Source organism: Cervus canadensis, chromosome 14, assembly GCF_019320065.1.
Source record: "Cervus canadensis isolate Bull #8, Minnesota chromosome 14, ASM1932006v1, whole genome shotgun sequence".
Classification (NCBI taxonomy): domain Eukaryota; kingdom Metazoa; phylum Chordata; class Mammalia; order Artiodactyla; family Cervidae; genus Cervus; species Cervus canadensis.
Window position 1 is genome coordinate 11,526,949 of NC_057399.1, and position 23,950 is coordinate 11,550,898.

General features: G+C 55.8%; 1 protein-coding gene across 1 annotated transcript in view; it reads left to right on the plus strand.

Moving 5' to 3' along the window:
- The window catches only part of SHB (SH2 domain containing adaptor protein B), a 132,866-nt gene extending 109,829 nt beyond the window's left edge, over nt 1-23,037 (plus strand). Inside the window, exons 5-6 of the mRNA XM_043486672.1 lie at nt 2,067-2,186; nt 22,218-23,037. Of these exons, the coding sequence (XP_043342607.1) occupies nt 2,067-2,186; nt 22,218-22,401 (304 nt within the window). The 3' untranslated portion in view covers nt 22,402-23,037. The remainder of the gene's footprint in view (nt 1-2,066; nt 2,187-22,217) is intronic.
- The last annotated feature ends 913 nt before the right edge of the window (nt 23,038-23,950 follow it).

The window sequence follows — 23,950 nt, forward strand, 5'->3', positions numbered from 1 at the left end:
TGCTGCAAATAGCTGAAACTTGCGTGGCTAATAAAACAGCATTTGTCAGCTCACTGGGGCTGTGTTACACAGGTGAAACTTCCTGGAAAACAACCTTGGCAAAACTGTTAACTCTCATCTCTAAAGTCAGCTCCATCCTTGTCTAACCACGTCTCCCAGTTACACTCACGTATCTTTTCTTAAACACACACTGGCCCTTCACATCTCTGGGAATGTTTTAATTATGGCAACCCGTGCAATTCCCAGCGTCACATCCTGTTAATTTCTGTGTAAGTGTAGACAGGAAGGCGGGTCTGCAGTGTACACTTCCCCTTGCCTTTTCCCTCGGCAAATCCCCCTCCAGATGTCCAACCTCGGGTCTGACCTGTGAGCTGTCACCTCTGGGGCCATCAGTGACTCTGTCACAAGCTCACTGGACGGGGATACTCACATCTCTCACTCTGCAGTCCTTGCTTTCCTAGAGCTGGTTGAGTTGGGGTTTTTTTTTTTTTAGGTTATAATTATGTCATCTTCACTGCTGCTAACTGTTTAGAACACTGCCTTATAAATGGCAGAACGTGCAGAGAAAGGCAGTGTGATGCTTTTCTCCACGCAGGATGTCTGTCCCAGAACTCTCACGGGTACTGTTCCCAGGGCAGTCCTGGGCCAGGTCCTGGAGGCAGGCTCCTCCGTACCCCTGGGGGAGGTACGAAATTAAAATGCAGTCTACACAGCGGCAGCCTGAAATACTGGTAGTTGGGGAAGTGACCTTTGGCTGTCTACAAGTTCACTTCTCTTTTGGCTGATGCTGGTAGCTGCCAGTTGCTGAAACCCACCCCACTGCAGGCTTTCCATCAGCCCTTCAATGCATCATTCTGTTTAATCTTCCCAACCCCAAAACAGCAATAGAGTGACTTAACTTAGGAAACTGAGGTGCACCCAGATTTAGCCTCTTGCCCCAGACTCCCGGCCATTCAGTGGCAGAGCCAGGTCTGCGCCTCCACGGCTAAAGCATGATCTGTCCTTGACCACTGGTACCTCTGGTTCCCTCCCTAACCACATCTGGCCTTCCCACTGATCCGATCCCTCAGAGACCGTCATGTAAGTAAGCGGAGACCTGTTCTGAGTACACCTGCTGACCAGCGTCCTAGGATCTTCACTCTGCCGCTGAAATTTTACCTTCAACTCTTCCAATCTTGAAAACCCACGTCCCCCTTTTGTCCTGCACTCGGGGCCTTAGCCAGGCGTCTGCCACGGCACCCCTCCCATGTGATTCTGCCGCTCACCACGTGCTGCCTGGAAGCAGAACCGCTGGGATCCCCACGTGCCCGGCCGATGCCAGATGCACTTGGCGGGAGCACTGGCTTGGCCACCCCGCCCCACCGCCTGCTCTCCTGAGTGACGAGCACCGCCCTCGGTCCCGCAGATGTCGCAGAGCCGGCACGCATCCCTCCTGTCGGCGCCCTCTGACGGCTCCCGTGTCTCTCAGAGAAACCAGAGTCCTCGCATCACCTCATGCACCAGGCCCCCAACCCGGCCCTGCCACGGGGCCTCTTGGGCCCCAGCACCCACACCGCCCCCTTGCCTCACTCTAGCTGTCACTGGCCTTCTTGTTGTTTCCAAAACATGCCGGGCATCCTGCTCTCGCTGCCCTTCTTCTGCCACATAGGCTGTTTTCCAGCTTCCTCCTCTGTGGCATCTTCCCTCAGCTCCTTCGGGTCCATACTGAAATGTCACCCCTGCAGAAGGTTTCCCTCGCTGCTGCTTGAGACAGCAGTCCCTCCCGCCAGCTCCAAGCCAGGCCACCCTGCTCCGTGTCCTTCGTGGCAGCCACACTAGACTGTGATGCACGGCGTGGAGGCCGGGTGTGCTCACCGTCCTGTCCCCGAGGCCTGCACGCGGCCGGCACTCTGCCGATGTCTAGTGAGCGAGCGCACACGGGACGTCGGCAAGGACGGGGACGCCGCCTAGTGACAAGGAGGCCAGGACGCCCACCGCTGCCCTCCAGCGGGGCTGAGCCTGCTCGGGGCAGAGGGGTTCCGGGGGGTCTATCCCTTCTGAGCTCTGACCCCATCTCTCCTCCGCAGATGGTATCACGGGGCCATCAGCAGGGGCGACGCTGAGAACCTGCTGCGCCTCTGCAAGGAATGCAGCTACCTTGTCCGGAACAGCCAGACCAGCAGGCACGACTACTCCCTCTCCCTGAAGTGAGTAACCTCAGCCGCCCCCGGCCCTCGGCCGCCTCCCACGACATGCGACCCGGCCCGGCTGTCGGGCAGAAAGACCCGCCGGTGTCCCCCCGGGGAAACTTGCCAGCATGAGTGATTTCAAGCCTTGCTTTTCCAATTTGATTTAATTCTCCTGGGACACAAAGGAGTTTTTTTTTTTTTTTTTTTTATTCTCCAATTCTGTCTCCCTTGAAGAGGAGGGGCATTTTCCTAGGATTTACATTAAATATCCAAGAATAGCTTCCACATCTGCCATGAGCCAGGGACTGTAGAAGCACTTAGCGTGTCCCGTCCCTCCTTCAAGCCTCACAACAGCCCTTTGAGGGGAAACATCTTGTCCTCTTGAGCAGATGAGGAAACTGAGGCTCAGAGGCGGGCCAGGGCTGCCCCGCGGGGGCTGGGTCAGTACTCAAGGCCGGGTGTTTGACACCCCTCTGCTCCTGCTGCCCCCGTGAGAACCACCCTTTCCTTATGTCCTTGGCTACTGTCTGGGAAAGTCTCCCTTTTATGTGTCACACGAAGGTTGTAAGGAACCCCACGGAGAGCCAGGAAGAATCTTGCTGACATGATCACCTGCAGCTGCTTTGTCAGCTGTTGGGTCTTTGTGATCCACAAGATGCTGCTTTCAGGGTAGGTGGCCCTGAAATAAGAAAAGGGTTTTCTGATTGAGGGTTTCATCCTTCAGTGCTATTGCTGGATGGAACTCGACCGATTGACTAAAACCCATTTTACAGATAGGAAAAGTGAGGCTGGGAGAGAGGCGGGATTTAGAGTTAAGTGACAGAACTGAGATATAAACCTAGGTCCTTCAGCCAGCACAGACTGCCACAGATCGCTCAAGGACATCAGGGCAGAAGTGGTAGATGGGGTGTTATGGGCAGGTGAATTCCAGGTCAGTGAGAGGCGCAGTTCTCTAACCCTTCAAGCCTATCAGGAATCAGAGCCGCCTCAGAAGGTAGTGAGTGTCTCATCACTGGGGGTGTGCAACCAGGAGCTGGACAACTGCCTTGTCCGGGAGGACGTCAAGGGGATTTCTGAGTCTCTGGGAGGGCACTCAGGGCAAGCGGCACATGGGTACTTCATTCTCCACCATCAGGCCTGACAGCTTAGAATCAGGCCGGTTTTATTGCAGCCGAGGAGAATTCAGTGCGCTAACCTGTAGCTGGGCTGGTGGCAGCCACAGTCAAAGGGCTGTCCCTGCCCCGGGGAGAGGGCAACCGGGGAGGGGTGCACCCCGCTGCTAGGGCCGGGGGCGTTGAACTCCCCGCTGCTCCATGCTGCCTCTTCCCGCCCCCACTGTTCGAGGTAACCTAGCAACCCAGGTCCATGAGTGATGCTTCCAGATCTTCACCTTCCTACCTCAAGGTGAACTGTGCCTTTCTGGGCTGCAAGAGGTGAGAGAGGTGAGTGACATCAGAGATGGGCCTCTGTGTCACCATCCATCCTTCCTTGTTGACACGGACAGACTGCCCACTCCCTGGTCTTCCTCACACTCGTCACACTGGCCATCTCTGAGCTCCTCAGTGTATTTCATTCTTCCTGGAATCCCGTCATCTGGGACCAGGCCGGAAGCGTCTTCCCGGGAGGGCTGATTGAAGGCACAGAGGAGGGGGTGGGGCGCCCCACTCCAGCCCAGTCACTGCTGTGAGTGGCAGGGACCCGGCGCCTCTGTTTATTCACTGGGAGCACACGAGGAGTCTGGAACCGGGGGTGGGAACTGCTCACACCAGCAAGGTCCGCTCCCCAGCACCCTGAGCCAGCGCCATCCGTCCTGCAGACAGACGCAAATGCTGGCTCACAGGTGGTCTTCAGAAGAGTGTGTGTCGCGGTTCTAAGGGCGTAGTTCCCTTTGCGTCCCTGGACTGCTCCCTTCCCTGGACCCTCCTGCTCTGTCACAGGCTTACAGCCCGGGAGCCGGGTTTTCCCACTCCCCGACCTCGTGGCCTCGGCAGCCACATCACCTCTCTGAGCCTCAGTGTCCTCACCTGTACACGAGAGGCAGTGCTGTTCTCCGCGTAGACAGGCCCATCAGTGTCCCTGGCTCTCCGGATTTCCCCTGGCTTGCTGCGGCCAGATCCCCTGCACCTCCCGGGCAAGAGGAAAAGGTGGGGGAGACCGCGGGCACAGCTCAGGGGGCCTGTGCTGGAACCTGGGTCAGAGCACTCTGCCATCAAGCCCGGGTTTGTCTTCCTGCACCGTCCTGTCTGCTCTCATTATCGGGAAGTGCAGTCTGGGTGGCTGCTCTCTGCCCACGGATGCCGAGTAGAGGGTTTAGTTTTGCATGCCTGTCTAGAGCCATTAGATCCCAAACGCCAGAGGGGTGGTCTTACCGGATCAGCTTTCCCTCAGAGGAGGCCAGAAGTGGGGAGGAGGGTTGGGCAGTCCATGGCTGGCCAGGGCAATCTACTAAGGGGAGTTGGGCTTGTTTTCCAGAGCAGCCCCAGTAGCCAGCCAGGCTGCCAACCACGGAGAGACACCTGGCATTCATCATCTCAACCCCAAGTGGAACTGCCTTGTTACTGAACGTCCCAGCTGCTTGGGGCAGGTGCCAGCTTTGCCAGCCACCATGGAGGTTTGGGGTCTCTCTGATGCTGAAGGCTGCCTGGCAGGGGTGGGGTGGGGAGTGGCATTATCAGGATTGCAGGGCATAGTGACATTGGAATTCTAGCTATGTTATCATGTGAGCCTTGGGCCCTGCTGCGAGGGTGTTCTGGGGAAGAGAGAGAGTTTGGGGGAGCGTGGCCCCAGGGGACAGGGCTCTCCACCCCTCCAGCCCAGAGGACAGAGTTCATCCATCCATCCCTTGGCAGAGTTGGGAGCAGAGGTGAAGACAGTCTCGCCCAGGCAGCAGAGCTCCCAGTCTGGGCCTTGTTACTTGCAGAGGGTTTGGGGGCCGGAGCTGGCATAAGGATGAGAAGGTCTGGAGAAGCCGCAGGGCAGAGGTACATTGAACCTTACGGAGAGGGTAGGTATTCCCTAGAATGGGACAGTTGGTAGGCATCTCAGGTGGAGGGGACACTCCAGGCAAAGCCCTGGAGATGCAGAAGAGCCTAGGCAGGGCTCAGGCCCCACAGAGGAGCTGAGACTCAGTTCTTAGTGACGGGGCCACCCTCAGGCTTCCATCAGTATGCCTAAAGCCCACCTCACCCTGAGTACTCACAGTGCTTCACAATTTAGAAAGCCTGCACCTTGGTGTCGGGACAGCCCCACGGGGTGGTCGGGGCAGGCATCACCACCCTCATCATCAGTGTCGAACCTCTAGTGACCTTAGACGCCCAGCTGGTCCAGTTCCTTGGCTTTGTGGCCAGGGAGGCCAAGACCCAGAGGAGACTCACGACCAACCCAGCCACCTAGCGGCAAGTGACCTCACAGACAACAGAGATGGTGTCTGCGTCCCACTGTGGGGACCAGTCGGATCCCTGGACCAGGCCGAGCAGCCCCCCATGTGCCCCTTCCCCAGAAACGTTTCCCTGCGCCCGCGGTAATCCACACGGTGCCTGCCTGCCTCAGTTTCCCACGTCCCTCCATGGCAGCCGCCCCCACCACGAAGCAGTCGCACAGAGGTCCTGCCTCGTCATTTTTCAACACTGTCCTCAACCCCTCCTGCAGAACACTCCGTCTTCCCATCTCCAGCCTGACCCAGCAGGGCACTGGGCCATCGGCCGCCAGCACACACCAGTGACCCCTGCCACACTCACTCTAGCCTCGGGAAAGCAAAAGGTCGAGCTTTTAGAAGCTGGCAAGAAAACATCACCCTCTTACACAGTTTCCTGTCTGGAAAGGCAAGCAGTGGGAGAAAGGGATTTAAAAAAAAAACCCTCATTAAAAGGGTTCTTTAGGCACTTCGGAGTATGAATGACTCTTTGCAAGTTCTAGTTTCATGAGTTTTTGCAAAGGAGTCAGGACAAGATGAGGGAAACAGGACTTCAAAGGCTGGAGGGTTTACAGCTGGGAGGCAGGGAGAACCAGGGCCTCCTCGTATGCTTGGGAAGGGGACAGACAGAGCGACCCTCCTGGCCGCAGCAGAGGTGCCCCTGCTGCTTTGACCTGGGCCCAGCCCAGCTCTCTTTAGGCCCTGAGGGTACACAGCCCCCGGGAGGCCTCGAAAGGTGCCTTCAGCTTTCAAATCCCCACAGGCAAACTGCGCAACAACCTTGCAAATGTGGCCCAGATTCCGACCTCAAGAGACATTTCTGACCTTTCCATCAGATTGCAGCTCAGCCCAGATCTCTCAAGAGTCTTCCTCGGCTCATAAGCTCTGTCCCTTCATTTCTTGTCAGTTACTGGGCTCCAGTCTCCAGGAGCTCATAGCCCAAGTGGGGAAGAAGCGGTATTTACACCGGTGACTCAGATACGCACAGAACATGTTTAGGGCTACCTAAGGCAGAAAATGGGCTTCCCTGGTGCCTCAGACGGTAAAGAATCTGCCCAGGTTATAGGAGACCTGGGTTCAGTCCCTGGGTTGGGAAGACCCCCTGGAGAAGGGAATGGCTACCCACTCCAGTATTCTCGCCTGGAGAATCCCATGGGCAGAGGAGCCTGGCGGGCTGCAGTCCATAAGGTTGCAAAGAGTCAGACACGACTGAGCGACTAACACTTTCACTTTTTCACTTTTCAAGGCAGAAAGCGCTCAGGTCCATGAAAGAGGGAAGGAACCAGAAGAGCGGGTGTTGGAAGGCTGGGCAGGTCTTAGACCGTGGACAGGGCAGAGAGGACAGCCAGGCAGAGAAGGTGGCACAGAGACAGGAAAATGCAGAGCTTGTGTAAGAATAACAAGTAGCACTGGCCGGAGCCAAGGAGACGGGCGGCTGGTCATCCAGCCGAGGGGTTGGGGCTCTATCCTGTACATCAGGGAGCATTCCTGGGGGTTTGAGCAGGGCTGCAGTCAGGACCCCAGAGCTGTGCTCCAGAACCATTCGTGAACCAGGTGTCGAGTGGAGCCTCACTCTGCCTGCCCGTGCCCTCGCATGTCACAGACATGCCACTGAAGCTGGCACAGTCCAGGAAGCGGGCGGGAGTCCCGGGGGAGACCACTTTTAAAGATACAGAGGGAGGGACTTCCCTAGCAGTCCAGTGGTCAAGAGTCTGCACTTCCAGTGCAGGGGGCTCAGGTTCAACCCCTGGTTGGGAAACTTAAGATCCCACATGCTGCGTGGTGTGGCCAAAATTTGTTTTTAAAAAAAAGTGAAGATGTAGAAAAGCATGGGCTCTGCAGCCAGCGATACAGGGGTTCGAATCCTTGCTGCCCGCTCAGCTGCTGTGCGGTTCTGGCCACATGAGTTCACCTCCCTGACCATCACTGGGAAAGCTGTGTAGGCCACCCCCATGAAGTTCTTATAACAATTAACGCAGCCCGGCAGGTCCGGCCACAGCAAGTCCTCGGTGTGTGCCCGTCCCCGCTCCTCTCAGCTTCCCCAGAGCCTGTAGACATTGCCGCAGAGCCAGCGTGGGGCAAGGCTGCCCCGGGTCACACTCGCTGGGCGTGTGTCTGGGCTCTGGCTGCCTCCGGGTGACTTGCGCCGGTGTCTGTCCCCACCCCCAGTGCCGTAGAAAGAGGGTCCAGCGTTTGATTCATAGATCTGCTTCCCGGTCACGGTCTCCACGGTCAGGACCAGCTTCTCTCTCTGCTCCGTCCTAAGGACAGTGGGAAGGCCCCACCTCCTTCTTCAGGCGGGGAGGAGGGGGCGGGACAATTTATCGAGAAAATGCCTCCTGGTCTGACTGCCAAACGAGGCCCTTCAGGTTCCCGCCTGGAGCTGGGAGGGTGTGCTGACCGCTGGGCAGCCAGTCTTCACCCAGCATATGCTTCCTGGGAGGGTGGTGTGTGTGGCAGGGCCAGAGGAGATGATGGGCTGTGTTCCAGGGGCGCTGGGGGCGCGTTTCTGTTAGGGTTGTTTTTCTTTCTTCTCTCCCCTCATTGATTTATATGGTAAAGGAGAGAGTTTTCAAACAGTAGGCATGTCTGGGTCTAGGCAGGCGGGCGAGTGATTAATCTTAGTTTGTTGCTGCTGACAGCCAGGAGCAAGAAATAATAACAGTTTGTGGGGTGGGGAGAGGTGAGGGAACGCGAAGACTGTTCGCCCTTCGATCATCAGAGGGAGCACGGACTTCACCTCCTTCAGCCGTCTGAGCTTTCCCTTGTTGAGTGGACGTCTGAGGCTTCGTCCTCTTAGCTCCACAGTGGCTGCTCCCATGGGCGAGCCCCCTGGGTGGTCTCCCAGACCACAGTGGAGGCTTTCCAGCCATTGTGGGCTTCCCTGCCCAGCATGACCTCCTGCCCCAGAATGTGGGGCTCTGTCCCCACTTGCCCTCCTCCCCAGGCTGCCCCTGAGGGCTTCAAGGAAGGCGGGGATGTACCGCCCGGGGCACTGCCCGGCTCTGATGACAGGGGCCCTAGTTTCCTGGCTGTTTGCCCCCATGACCCCCTGACTCTCTGCGCTTCCAGGTGGGTGTGAGGGCTGGGGGTGGGGGGGTACCAAAGAAAGAGAGGCGGGGGTCAGGCAGACTGGCCCAGAGGTAGCTGGCTGACTCCAGGCAGACAGTGATGGCAGGAGAGGATGCGATAAGGAAGGGTTTTGACCTGGGCCTTGAGGAATGAGGAGGGTTGAGACAGTTGGGAATGGGCAGGGTAAGGAGCTGCCCATGCTGGGGAAACAGCAGAGCAGGAGGAGAGAAGCTGCCTATTTCCCAGCCCAGTTTTCAGTAGATCCAGTCACTAGCATCCTCCCCCATCTCCCCAGAATGGAGGCAGCTCGGGGTAGCAGAAGAAATGAGCTCTGGATCGGTCTGGCGTGGGCTTTTGAACCCCAGCTCTGCCACTTACTAGCAGGACGGTCTTGGACAAAGGGACTTAACATCTCTGAGCCTCGGTTTCCTCATCTATAAAATGGGTTTTACAGAGGTATTCATGAAGAGATGATGTCTGCGAAGTGCTTGGCCTGTGCCCAGCAGGCAGTAAGTTAGTGGTAGCTCACTGTCTTTGTTACAGACTTGGTTACCGCCATGGGTCATTGAGAAAATAGCTCGGTGTGGCTCAGTACCTTGAGAACTACCTGAGTGTCTGTGCCCACATCCACTGCCCTTTATGGTGATAGGATCTCAGAGTCCATGCAGACTGCCTCTGGAGAAAATCCTGCATGCTATGACTGAGACAAATCACAGGGCTCATGTTAAATCCAGGCTGCCTGCCCTCTTGATGACCGTGTGACCTTGAGTAAGTCACTTAACCTCTCTGATCTGCCGGTTCCTCATCAGCTCCTGAAGATGATGACCACTTCAACAGGCAGGCAGAACTAAGGCCAGAGAGAGGAAGAAGCTTGTCTGCCTCCTAGCTTCTCAGCCAGGCCCCGTGTTTTGGCAGCATTTGCGTCAGCCTGAGACAAAGGGCAAGCAGGGGAGGGGGGTGTCTGTCTTTGCTCTTGCTACACAGAGGGTTTCACATCCTTTCAGGGCTGATGGAGGGAAAATGAACTTTCTGCTCAATTAGTGGACAGCATGTTTTCGCCTTCTCTAAAAGGTTTAAAGGAAATGGTGCAATTAGGAGCTACTGCTATAGGTAAAACAAGAGGCTCCTCAAACGTTCTGTGCAGGAGACGAAATGAAAACAGTGAACTCTAGAGACAGAGGTTTTCAGAAGCCGCATCTGACGGTGGCTGAATCTGGAAGGCAGGTCGGGGTGGATGGCTGGCTGCCGAGGAGGCTGCAACAGTTCAGCGAAGGACTCGGGCAGTGGGAGTAAACAGAGGTCATGTCTTGGTCGAACTGAAGAGGGTGAGAAAGAGCAGGGAGCCTGGGGCCTCGTTCAGATTTCTGAACGGCCGGGTGAGTGGTGACTCCGCCAGCTGCAACATGGACCTGGACCTGTCAGTTTTGAAAAACCTGGGAGACTCATCCTAACTCAGGGACGCGTTTTCATCCCTGCCCCAGTCGCTGCCCCAAACCCAGAGGCAAGAGGCGCCTGCATTCACTGCCCGCCCGTTGTCCAGAGCACCGGCCGGCCTGGCAGCGCCCCGGGTGCCCGCTGACGGGCTGGGGTTTCCCCTCCTGACCTGCCGCGTGCCCCTCCCAGCCAGGCACACCGCACCGCCCTGTACTCCCCCGAGAGCTCCCTAGTCCTCGCCAGCGTCTGAACCACCCCGATTACAATTCCAGCTGGTTTTTAATTGTCTTATATCAGCCCACATAAATCTGCCTGCGAGGCTCGCCTGCCGGGTGGCAATCGGGGAGCGGGGTTGGGGGGCGGTTCCAACTGCCCATCCATGGCCAGGAAGCCTCCCGTGCCCGGGGACAGCTTCCTTTCTGAGGCACTGGTCTCTCCAAATGTGAAAAACATTTCTTTCCAGTCACATTTCTAACATCTTGTTAATAGGATTTATTTAACAATGTTTTTGCAAAAGCCATCTGGGAAAGGCTTGTTTGGGAACTTGGGAGGGCACCGCAGGTCCAGGCCGTGGTGACGGACACAGACCTCATCGCTGCCATCAGGGACGGGGCAGAAACGTGAAGGACGCAGTCAGGGGCCGGAGGACCAGGGCCTGAATCCCTCTGCTTCTGCCGGCTGTGGGGGTCACCCAGTGAATTAGTTCACGTCTCTGAGCCTCACCCCCGAGGTCCAGGGACACAGCGGAAGGGAGATCTCTTTGTAAACCCCGAGTGGCTGTATAAATGCAGGTGGCGTTATTTACAGAGACTTGTGCCTTCCCCAGGGAAGTATTGGGGGTCTTATTTTGCTAGTAGCTAGGTAAATAACTAGATGTTCCCCAGAGGAAATATAACCAGCCCCCTCCTTGAGGCATTTGGTGGGGCTTGAAGCACCCGGCTTCTTTCAGTAAAATCTCAAGGTTTCCTGTTCCCCACACCCTCAGGCCCTTGCAACCAGAAGAGTCTTGGATCATCCAGGTCAAGACCCTGGCTTTCGGATGAGAGAAGCAGGCACAGGAAGGGAAGAAGACCTTCCCAAGGTCCCGCAGCGAGTTGCTGGCGGAGCCCAGATGTCTCGACTCCCAACCCAGGGTTATTACCCTTCTGAAGCCCCGTAGCACTATGTTTTCTTCTCTCATTTTCTCCATAAACGTTCTTGGTATTTGCGGCAGGTTTATAAAATCGGATGTCAGATTTTATAGCTCTCGTCTTTGCTCCCACAGTTCAAATTCTAAAGCTATAAAAATGATGTTTTGCTGTGTTTGAGTGTGTGTCACACACACGCACACATTTTGTGCCTCAAACCCGTCCTTTGCTGGGCGCGCCCCACCCCCCCCCACAGTGAGCAGCCGCCAACCTCCTTCTAGCCGAGGGTGCTTTCTGCCACTTTTAATGCCTTTAAAAAAAAAAAAAAAATTGCTTCACCCAGGAGGAATATAAGAAACAATTGGCTTTGGCAAAGCTGGCTTATTAGAAATGCTTTAATTAGAACTTTTTTTTTTTTTTTTTGCTATTTTCCTTTTGAAAATCCACATGCTGCTCACGGCTCCAGGCGGCTTGGGGATCAGCCTGTCCCATTCTCAGTGCAGACTTTGAGGGCAGGTGACAGGTCAGCAGCCGAGGTGTCCCTGCTGCATTCCCGCCGGGCACCAGGCCTCCAGCCGGACAGGGAGACAGAAGGACAAGAGTAGGTGAGGGCTGTGTGGAGGGAAGCGTGGCCGGGAATAAATAAGAAGAAAGTGAGTCCGACTGGCGGCATCTTGGAAGGCTTCCTGGAGGAGGTGGTGTGTGAGCAGGCCTAGGAGGATAATAATGTATTGGGAAGTAACAGCAAGGCCGAAGGGCAGTTGGGTTTGGCATTAGGGGAGAGGTCTCTGCAGTGTCCCCTCTGCCTGTGGTGCCAACTTGAGTTTCCAGCTGTCCCCTCCATGTCAGCCCCCCTTGGCCAAGGCGACTAGACATTTGGCCCGGGTGGACAAAGATGTGCCTCATAAACTCTGAAGTCCTGGTCAGCTCTCTCTCTCTCCCCACAGCTTTCTGCATTTCTGGCCCTTTCTCTCACCCACAATCCTTTCCCACCCCCCAGCTTGCTCAGAGCAGTTGTGTGCCCATCGTTTCCAGCTGACACTAAGGTGTACAGCCCACCCTGGCTGAACACAGCCTCCCGGGGGAAAATGCATTTACACGGTGCCAGGTAGGCGCTTTGCAGTCCCTGGTACCTGGTGTCAGAAACTGATTTGAAGAGGCTTCCACAGCGTATCCTCTAAGGCAGGTAGACTTGTGCCAATAACAACGATTAAAAACTTGGGGCAGTTTATGAGTTCTGACACAAGTGATGATCAGACTACTGAGGCAGCAAATGCGTGAGGTCGTATGTGCCGGGCACACCCGCATTTCAAAAACAGTCTCCAAATGTGAGCATAATCCCATTTTGAGTTCAGATTTTCAAACTAGAGAAATGCTTCTTCTTGTCCTGAATTGTTCCAGTCTTACCCCCCAGAAATCTTCTGTGACAAAATGAAAGTTGACCATTTCACTTCTGTGGTAGTTATGCTTTTAAAAAGCCATCAGTTCCAATAGTCAGTAACTTTTTGGAACTCAATTACTTGCAGCCATGCTGAAAAAAAACTGTAATTAATGTGGTCAAACCCTAGCCAAATAATAAAATGGAAGCTTTGTTGTGTATCAAGGCAGAAATCAATTTCATTAGGGAGCAAAGAGCCAGCGATTTAATTTTGAGAGAACTCTCTACCCTGTGGACGGAGGTTGTCAAGAAGCTGCCAGAATGGATGCCCAACGTGAGAGGATTCACCCTCCAGAGCCCAGATTACGAAGGGCTGACAGTGACCTTTCAAAATTACATTTGCAAACCTTCCAAGTGTGGCCACAGCCCATGGGCATTTGCTTCTTCATGTTCTTGGGCTGGTGCCCTTTGGGGTTTGGGTCAAGAGGTGCATGTTGCCTGACCCACTGACACTCTCAAGCCAGTGAGATCCTGTCCTTTGGGATCAGGAGGAGGAGGAAGACAGTGGACTCTGGAGGTCAGCAGACACCAGAGAGGAGTTCAGTGGAGGCTTGGGGTGTAACATGGTGCAGTCATGTCCAGACAGCTGGACTAATGGCCAAGTGGGGTAGACCCACGGGAGCAATGTCCAATTGCAGCCCCTGCAATTGAGAGATCGTGAGCAGCAGGGGGGCCAGGATGGGAAGGGCTAGGAGCTTCTGCCCTCTGAGGACAGCTGGAGAGAGGAGCAGCCTCGGGTCTGTACCTGCTCTGGGCCCCGCTCTTCAGGCAGGCCTTCTCAGGGCAGGCAGAGCAGCTGTGGCCTGCAGGACCGTGCGAAGTCACAATTCAGCTCAGAACATAGAAGGACTTTCTCATGGGGAGAGCCATCAAAGGTTGGAAAAGGTCGTCCCTGTAAGGAGTGAGCTGCCCAGTGCTGTGGGTGAGCAAAAAGCAAACGCTGGATGTGAGATGTGAATGTGGACTTTGCATCACCAGATAAGAGCTAGAATGGTGGTTCTCAAACTTGAATGTGCATCAGAATCTCTTGAAGAGCGTGTCAAAGGCTGATTCTAGTTCCAGAGAAGCCCAGGAAGCCACAGGCTTAGCAAATCCCCGGGGACCTTGATGTAGGCGTTCCAGGGCACATTTGAAGAAACTCTGTGTTTGAGAAACCTGCACTTCTCTTCCAGCCCTGGAACTCTGGGGCATCTGCAGTGAAGGTCAATCGTTCTGTTTAATATCTGAAGTCATTCTTTCCTCATCGCATGGTGTGAGCATCTTCTATGTGCTGAGTTTCAAAGGTTTAGAAGTTTGTGGGGCCTCAGTGGTCACCTCGTCCCCTCCCTTTGTTGTGTAGATGGGAGAACCAAGGCCCAAGAGGGCAAGAGCCAGGGGTGGGACCAGGTCTCGACTTCCTGCTCAGGGCTCTTTTCCCTTGCTTTCAGTGAGTTTAGGGAACATCATAAAGATCTCCCCATTTCACAGATGAGGAGACTGTGGCCCAGATCCCCAAGGCTTATTGGGAGCTTTTCCACTGAAAACCACCGGTCACTGTCTTTCACATGATTTGCAAAAGGCCTTTGGCCAGGGCCACTTTGGCTTAGAGTCAAGTGTGTGCCTTTGAAATTCCAGGAAGGAAGAATGGATCCTCAGGTTAGAGGCAGGGCCGCTGAGCGAACAGATCTGTTTTAGTTTGCAGTTTTTAAAGACCTTTCTGGATTTTCCTTCTTTACTTGTTTTTGTTTTTTTAAGTAAAACTGTGAGTTGGGTCAGATGCTTTGTGGGCGAGTCCCCTTCTTTGCTGTGCTAATGAATCCATTGTTCAGGTATGGAGGACAGCCCCACCAGGAAAGGAGTTGGGTCCTAGGAGATGAGAACTGGGGTGCAGGTGGGTTGCTGTCTCCCTGCCCCTCCCTGCACGCCCACCTCCACCCTCCACCCGGTGCGGCATCCCTGCCTTCTCAGAGCATACGGAGGCTATGGGTAGTGCCCTGTGGCTGATGGCACAAGGTGGGGGTCATACCGGGTTCGCTGGAGAAGGGGAGCAAACCTCCACCCCTTTCTGGGCCTCACGTCATAGGTAAAATAAGGTCAGGGAAACACATGGCCTCAAAAGCCTCTGCTTGGCGTCTCGTGTCCCACAGAAATGTTGACTGCAAAGCAGTACCCGCAGGACCGCCTTAGACCAGGATTTTTTAAGCAGAGAAGGCTCTTTCCTCATCATCCCCATTCTGTTCTCACGTGGACCCCGGTGTATAACAGTGTGCTTTTGAGAGTGTTGAGAAATACCACTCAATGTTTAGGAAAATTGATCTTGGGGATGCACACACCATGCCCATTGTCATCTGGTAACAGAGCTGGGGCCAGAACCCGGCCCTCCCACTTCAGCCAGGCAGGCTGCCTGGAGGAGGTGGGCCTGCCGCCAGCATGGCCACGAACGGCAGACCAGGCGGGGGGAGGCACCTCAGTGCCCAGCCCGGGCAGCACCTTCTATGAGGGCACCTGCATCGCGCGGGTGGGAACGAAGCCAAGAAGCCCAGGCCTGAGCACCTGCCAAATGTGCTCATGCCCCACCCAGCTGGGACTCGGGACCGTCCTCACGGGTGGGCAGTGGAAGCGCCAGTGAGGAAACTGAGGCTCCGAGAGAGGCGCTGCTCAGAAGTGGCAGTCTGGGAGACTCTCAGACCTGGGAGACTCAGCCCAGGTCTGGGTCCCTCTGGATCTGCAGGCAGTGATCCCTTTGCCTTTGTCTGACCTTCCTCACCCCGGAGTGCTCCCCTCATCTCCCTCTGAGCATCACCTGGCTCAGCCTCAGGTTTCCGGCTCCCCTTTTGCCTATGGAAACCGCTGTGCCCCTCCAAGTCCTCTCCGCGGCAGCTGGTGCTTGCCTCGGCAGCTGCCTTTGTGCAGCATCTGCCCGACCCCTGTCCTGGACCTGCCTTCAGGTTCCCCCTGCACCTGCTGGCTGGAGTCGCGGTGGGGCGCTGGTCCTTGGAAACAGCCTGGAACCTCTGCATCCCTTTGGCAAATTCTGTGCCGTGTCTTCAGCCCTTGAATGAGAAGCCGGACAACTAACCTTTATAGGTGTCCTTGCTTCCTTCACATGCACATTCTCGCTTCTCCCTCACATCTATTCATGTTAGCCACACTTCACAGATGAAGGATTTGAGGCACTGGTGACCTGTGAGTTTGGGCCGGGTTATTCTGTGCTGTGGATCTGTCTTCTCTGCAGCATCCTTGACCTCCACCTAGAAATGCCAGCGGCTCCCGTCTCCAGACGTTGCCAAGTGCCCCCAGGAAGGAGGTAAACCCGTGCCCCAAGGAGAGTATGGGTAGAGAGGGGCTTGTCCTGTAGAAGGAGACACCCCCACCCCACCCCCCAGGCCTGAATGCTTTCTGTCCATCCCATTGGCACAGATGTTAAGCCTGCTTTTGGCACTGTGCCGTCCCCAAGCCCGGAGATGCTCCATGCCTGTGTGAGTCCTGCTGGCACTACTGGTGCCGCTCCCACGCCCCGTGATGCCTCTCACCGGCTTGAGAACTTCAGCGCTGGAGGAACCCCCTCTATCTTTTCCAGACAAGAATGCTGAGGCCCAGGGAGAGGGGACCTGCCCAGCCACTGGACATAGTGGGATCAGAGTTTGAACCCAGGCATCTGACTTCAGTCCAGCCATCACCATCAGCCCCACGTGCTTCAAACACAGAAGGGTCTTCATGTTCCTAGAAAAGTCCTCTTTCCTCTTCCTAAAGCTCTGAACCATTTCACATGTCACCCTTTGTTCTGCATCCACATCTCGCCTTGTAGTTTTCATGTGCTCTTGCTGAAGCCTATGTAGGGACACCGACCAGAGGAGTTACAAAAGTCTTCCAAGCATCATTACCCTCCTAGTCACACACCTCCAGCGACTGGAGGCTCACGTCCTCAGCTGTCTGGATCATTGCAGTCCTCCTGTCTGACACTTTGTTAGTCTACTCCTGAGAAAATTGCCCCCGATGGGTTCGTTCTGACCCACCCGCTGCATTGTGCGGCACAAACCAACCTTGCTGCAGAAGGCATCGGCCGCCCTCCTTCCCCCCGGAGATGGCTTTTCCCCGTGATTTACTGAAGAGCCCACCCTGAGCCGCCAACTTAGAGCTTGAGAAATGCCTGGGCTTCTTGGGGAGGCTAGTCGCTGCCAATGCACTTATTGAAAGTCTGATTATTTGGTTCTAAATCAAGTCATTTGGCTCAGCAGTGTTCACATCTAGATGTTTGTGCTCTATAACCTGCTGCGTGTGTCTTTGGCTTGTCCCCCTGAAGGCGATTTCAAAAGGCGTGTGACCACATAAACCCCTTCCCCCAGCTCCCTCGGCCCCTAGAACGTCTCAGCTGGAAGGGGCCTTCGTGCCCCCCGCCCCGTGCATGGCACAGTTGGGGAACCCCACCACACGGCTGTCAGGACTCAGAAAGCCCTGCTGTCCTCTCACTGCGATCCAGGCAGGCTGCTTCTCCCTCTGCCCCTTGGTGCTCTTGCAGATAATGTCAGCCCTGCCAGCTTCTTTGTGAAGCCACAGGTTGGTCCAGTCACCGACCAAGGGCAGCAGTGGTGATCACATGGCGCACATTTGTTCTGCCAGGTTCCCAGGCCCCAAGCGGGAAGTTCATAGCTGGTGCAGGGCCAGCCTGCACGCAGAGCGTCCTCAGGAGATGTCACCCCAGTGCCTTTCCCCTGAAGGCCCCCATCACTGGAGGTCTGGGCGGTTTCTTCCACAGCAGCCCCAGGGCTCTCCTTGGAGCATGCTTCTCTGCAGACACGAATGTTTCTGGAGAGGCTTGCTCACAGGTGTGATGAGGAGGAAAAGTGTCTTCTCTGTAGACATCTCCCTGGAGGTCAAAGAGCAGATGTGCTGAATCAGAGCCATCTGCTTGCAGAGGCAGCATTGCCGCAGGACGTACCTGTCGTGTGGGCCCCGAGGTGCCCATGGAGGCACACAGCCTGCTTCAGCCTCGGTTTCCCCATCTGTCAACAACGGTAGTTACACCAAGCAACGTGTCAGCCTTGCCACAGGCCTAAATGAGATAGCATGTGGCAGCAGCTTGGTGCACGGTGGGGCTGAGCCTTTATTCTGCAGGGCCCCAAGGACACCCCTGGGTGGTCTTGAGCTGAGGGACAATGTGCTGGGGCATCTCCGTGAAGAGAGCAGCTCCCCAACCACCTTTCAAAAGAGGTAAACCTGAGTCAATACCTCTGAGCATGGACTCCTATAACCAGGTCCTACACACGAATCCCAAAGGACAATTTCCTCGACTTCTCCCACATAAATATTATATCAAGTATTTTTTTAAGTCATTTCATCATGAAAAGAAGCGATTTAACATAACTATTACCCAAGATTCTTCATGAAATATGCATCAAGCAATTAGGTCTAAAAGCGTGAGGTGAGGCCTCGCACCCTGCTCGGGCCGGCAGCTGCGGGCTGAGTGATGTTTTATTAAAGCCCGTGATTATGAGACGAGGTGGGGCCTGTTATTAGGCCTGACGCGCCAGGCACGTTTGATAATCCCGGTTATACAAGGAGGTGCTTTTTGTGATGGTAATGAGCGATCTGAAGGCCCTGACAGCCCCAGCATCCCCAGCCTCCACCAGCCTTACAAGACTCATTAGACAGGTCACCCGCTGGAGACACCCCTAATTGTGACTTAGCTCTCTCAGGATGCCCTATCAAAGGAGACAGGGCTGGTGCAGGAGCTTGGCAGGAGGTGGCAGCCTGTCTGAGCTCCCCAGGGACCCATGCCTTCTCAGAAGCCATGATGGGGAGGTGGCCAGGCCAGGAACCCGGCCCTGGATGCATGGTCCCCAGGCTACTTCTTGCTCCTAAAGCCCCACACAGCCCTGTGCTTGCTGAGTATCCGATGTACCCTCCCTTCTCCCTGAGAATTTTAATCTTGTGCTGGATTTCCTCCTCTGAGTTGGCAGTTATTAAAATCATCCCTGGCAGCTGTTTTTAAATCTTCAGCTGTCGTTAGGTGGCATCTCACTCGTGGGGACCTTGTGACCGATCAGGATATATCACTGCAGCACACCCCCTGGGTGTGTGTTGACAAGGCTCTGCCCAACGTTTGCATTAAGTCGGGGTTTGACAGATTGTCTCAGAAAGAAAGCCCCGCTCACCTCTCGAGGCCCACCAACTCTGTATGACGGTCCCTCCGTGGCTGAGGACTCCACCAGTCGGGACACACCATCCCTGGTCCCCGGGACGGCCATTCACTGCCAGCCCCTGTGCTGCTCTGAGCCACTGTTACCGGCAGGGTGGGTGCCATGGGAACTGAAGCTGACAGTCAAGAAGTCACCTGCTCAGGGTCTGATGCCTCTCACCCGCCCTCCTGCCCCCGGCTGGCCGTGAGTCACGGGGAGTGTTGGGGGCTAGGTTGGGCCCTCTCCTGGAGCTCACAGTGCTGAGGTCAGGAGCATGGGTTCTGGGAAAGGCCCCCAGCGGGGGAAGCAGCAGCAGCTGATGGCTGCGTGACCCCCAATCAGCTACCTCCCATCCTGAGCTTCAGTGCTGGGCACGTGGCCTGGCTCACAGGAGGTGCCCAGGACACATCAGCCCTGAGAGCCATCCAGGCCAACGCCCTGAGAGAGCGGGACTGGAGGCCAAGTGCAGCAGAGGAGGGGGCATGAGGCTGACTTGATCCCTTCCTGCAGGAAGCCCTCACCTCATGGGCAGCAGATTATGCTCATAGACGTGGAATCTAGGACCTTAGGCCTAGAAGCGCCCTCAGAAGCCATGCAGTTAGCCTTCCCAGGTCCAGTGTGGGTAGAGCGGAGCCCAGTAGGGCCCAAGGAGCGCCTGAGTCCAGAGAACCAGAGTGCAGTGCATGAGCCCAAGGGGAAGGGCCGTCCTGCAGGGACTGCAGCCTGAGGGCTAGCTCGTGGGCCTTTCTCCCTCTGCCGGGGACAGTCACAGGCCTGAGTTCTCTGCCTTGAGCTCTGAACTTGATGACCGCCTGCCCCCTCAGCATAGCCCAGCTCAGGGTTATAAACTAGTATGTACTGAAATACCTGCATCAGAGGAAAATCCAGTGGGCCTGGAGAGTCAGGAAGGACTGCAGGGAGGTCCCAGTGCCTGCCCACGTGTGTTGAGATGGAGACATTGGTGTGGAGTTCCGAGTATGTGGTGACCTCGAGAGCCTTCGATCTGGGCACAGAGGAGCTTCAGCTTCCTTCTCTGGCTCTGTCCTGTTGTCAGCACCCCTGCCCACTTCCCTCACTGAATGTTTTCAGAACAACTGGTGTGAAAATATCCCATTAACCCACATGAGTTATTTTCTTTAACCTCCTTAGATACTAAATCGGTTCCCCTAGTGACTTCATACCTGCAATGCCATGAAAGCTTTGGCGTTCAGGCCAGCTCACAGCTAGTTGTTGAGACCTAACACATCCTGCGCTTTGCATCACCAGCCGTAGAGCCCAAAATATCACCCAGGCAGAGGGCATGACGTGTCCGAGGCCACACCCACCCACCCAGGTCACTCACCTCTGCTCCAGCTCTGTTGCCCCCATACCCACCCACCCCTTCTCCAGGTAAAACTGAGCACATGGCCTCCAAGGCTGCAAGGCTTCTTAACTGTCCCCGGTTTTATTAGCCATACAATTTCAGCCCTGCATTCAAGCAGTTACAGACTCTTCTAGGCCAGCACAGATTTGCCATCTCTCCACGGAGGTAGGTAGCAGGTAGCTGAGTCGGGCTCAGAGGGAGTTGCTCGTATTTTAATGCACACACCGGCTTAAGCAAGTGCGCCTCCTGCTTCTCAGATGAGGCAATTCTCCAGTGAAATGACCCTTCACTGAGGAGCAGAGCTTGCCACAGGCTCTGTAATTAGAACATTGTCAGCCTTAAAAAATCTTGATTTAAATTTCAGTTCTTTACAGGAATTATTCTCTCTTGAAACATAATTGCTCTCTGAACGATTTCCTTTAAGCTGAGGGTGACATCTCTAAATACATTATTATGAGCAGATGTATTACTCAGTGCCTGCACTTCATTAAGCATTTGCTCTGCCCATTTGAAAATGGTCCTGGAGTCCAAACTGATGCATTAATAGAGCGGGCACCGGTAAGGGAGGAGAACCCAGTCCTGGATGGAAGAGATGTGGGAGCAGCTGAAACAAGAAGCAAAGCTCAGGAGGGCTGTAGGCTGCACGCCCGCGTCCACGCAGCGCTCTCGGCCTCGCCTGGGTTGGGCTTGGTCTGGAAGCTGGCCCCTAGGGCTGCTCACAAGAGATGGGCTCTGGAGAAGGCGCAGGTCAGAGCCCCAGGTTTCTCACTGACACAGTAAATCTGGACGGTGTTTTGGAAACCAGGCATCCACAGGTGTGGCGGCCAGGCCAGGCTTGGAGCTGAGTGAGCAGGGGACGGGCAGCCTGAGCAAAGAGGGGTTGGCTGGGGGTCAGTGACGGATGTGGTCAGAGTCCTCGGTGGGACGTGGGAAGGTCCACGTGGGCCAGGCGGACGCGGCGCCCCACCCAGCACACATGTCACGGGCTCAGGGCTCTGCTTTGATCTCCGAGGAACCACCCACTGCCCGTCTCAGCAGATGCCAAGCATGGTGGGCGCAGAGCCTGCACCCTGCTCTGGAGCTCCCAGGGGAATCGAGAAGATGGATAAGTAATCACAGTTCAGGAGGGCAAGTGCCGATGGAGGCATTACATCCCTGGTGCCGTTGGAGGAAGGAAGGAGCTCTGCCCGTGGGAACCTGGAAGACTTCCTGGCAGAGGAGACATCCAGGCTGGGCCTTGGAGGAGGCAGGCAGGGTTTACTGAGCAGAGAGAGGAAGCGCACTTAAGAGAAGGCTGCCAGCGTTGGGGCAAAGCTGGGGAGCACACGGTCTCCCCACGTTCCATTGGCTACAACTAGTCACGTGACAACAGTGGGTGCAAGGGAGGCTGGGAAATGTAGTTTCAGGCTGGGCAGCCCCTTCCTGCTGACAGTTCCATGTTACTGAAGGGAGAGCATCAGCTTTTTGGAAACAGTTCACCGTCATCCTGCCACACTTTGTTTCCTCGTCGGTAAACTGGAGGTGTAACCCCTGCCCGCCCACTTGTCAGGGCGCTGGGGATGTAAGCATGGTGCCTGCCAGGCCAGGCTTCAATTCTCCTCTGCATCAGTAATAGGGAGGGGAGCCACGTTTGGGGGGTCGCTTGATTTCCTGAGGAAGTCCCTCAAGTCCCCTGAGTTTTGACGACTCTCCTGCAGCCGTGTCTGCTGCTAGGATTGAGGGGCTTTCGGGTGAGGCCCCGATTCAGCTGGGCCTGGGCCCCACTCCTGGCTGGGAGAGGGGCAGCTCAGGGCTGTTTCTCGTCTGTCCCAGGCAGCAAGGAGTCTTCCGCGCCTCCACAGGAGGGCGGCCAGAGGGAGAGCTCTCTCGGTAACGAGTGTGAGTTCGTGACAAGCTGGTTCAGAGCAGAAGCCAGAGGCTCCCTGGGAACTGCTTCCCTGAGGGACCCTCGGCCCTCCCACCGCCTCCCTCCTCCCGAGCAGCGTGGCGGCCTCTGCCGTCCTCGTTCTGCGGAATCCTAACCGACCTCTGCGCTTTGTTCACAGGAGCAACCAGGGCTTCATGCACATGAAACTGGCCAAAACCAAAGAGAAATACGTCCTGGGCCAGAACAGCCCCCCGTTCGACAGTGTCCCGGAGGTCATCCACTACTACACCACCAGGAAGCTGCCCATCAAAGGCGCCGAGCACCTGTCCCTGCTCTATCCGGTGGCGGTGCGGACCCTGTGAGCCCCGCGCCGCCCCGCCGGGCCTGGGCGGGGAGGAGCCGCCGCCGCCGCCGGCGTGTCCAGTTCGTGTCGTGTGTATGGTACTAGCACACCACTGCATGTCTTAGAATGCTGTCGCCCCTCGCGGGGGGCTGGAGAAGGCCTGGAGAGAGACTGAAGGACAGCCAGCGCGCCGCCTCAGCCCCCACCCCCACCCCCTCCTCGAGTTTCTGTGAATTAAAATATTTGCAAATCCAAAGAGATGCCTTCCAGGATGAACAAAGGAGAGCAGCTCCGAGGGGCGGGGGCGGCAGCTCCCGGGTCGCGGCGCTTTGTTCTCCAGCCGTCAGGAATTCACACCTGTGTCCCGGGCGCAGTGTTTCCCACCGGGGCCCCCCCTGGCGCTGGGAGCCGAGTGCTGGTGTTTTGAGAGCCCAGAAGGCCCCGGAGTCCCACCTCCCTTCTGGTGTGTGTGTGTGTGTGTGCGCGCGTGAGCACATTGGTGGGAGAACACGACCACACACAGATGTAAGCCCACTAATCCACTTCCAGTCACTCAGTGTAATCACTAGGAGATCTCAGAGGGGTCGTTGTGCAGTCAAAAAAGGATTCAATTATTTATGAATAGGGTGTGTAAATAAAATAGTCGTTTAATATATATTCTTATCCCTTTTTTTTTTTTTTTTTAATATACTGCAGTGGGTCTCTGACGGGGTCAAGTGATTACCTGTGAGTTTCGTTCCCAGAGCAAGGTGCAACTCCTGGGCACGTGGAAAGGAGGCAGAGCCCCCAGCTCAGGGCAGAGGGCTTTTCTTTGCCCCCTCGAGAGTCAACCTACAGGAAGGGGCATTCAGGCTCCAGTGTTGATCCAGCATCCACGCTCCCTCTTCTGCATACCACCACCCCGTGATGGCGAGTCTGTGTTAACCCCACAGGCGCACGGCACCCAGCAGTCCATAACGTGCTCTCCCCATTAACTGGGGTCAGTGCCACCCCAGGAGGCACTTCACGTGTGGGGAGAGGGAGGCTCAGAGAAGGAGGGTGATTTGTCCAAGTTCACCCGGTCCACAAGCAGAGGAGACTCTTGAGCCAGTTCTTTGTCTCTGGCTGTCACCCTGCCCCTGGAGGAAGGCAAATCCTGACCTCTCGGGGGACATGGAGTCCTCTTGGTCATCTGCGCTGCCTCCACACAGATGGGAACATCTGCACACTCCACCCCCGTCTTGCCCCTGCCCTTCACAGGGGGCAGATCCTTCTCATACAGAGCAGACACTCAGCGAGGTTGCTGCCTTTCCTTCTCCTCCGACCCGCCCACCACCATACCACAGTTAAATGCGATGGAAGAAACAAAAGAATCTCATGGAATAGCATGAAAGGCACGGCTTTCACCTACTGAAGGAGGTGTGAGGGGTCCAGATGCGTTGCGAGTTTCAGCACCTTCACCAAGCACATGTCATCCTGCCTGCCAGCGGGCCAAGAGGAATGGAAGTCTGGTCACCATCGTCCCCAGTAGGAGGGGGCTGAGTCCAGTCTGACCATCACCAGCACTGCCAGGCCTTCGAGATGCTCCC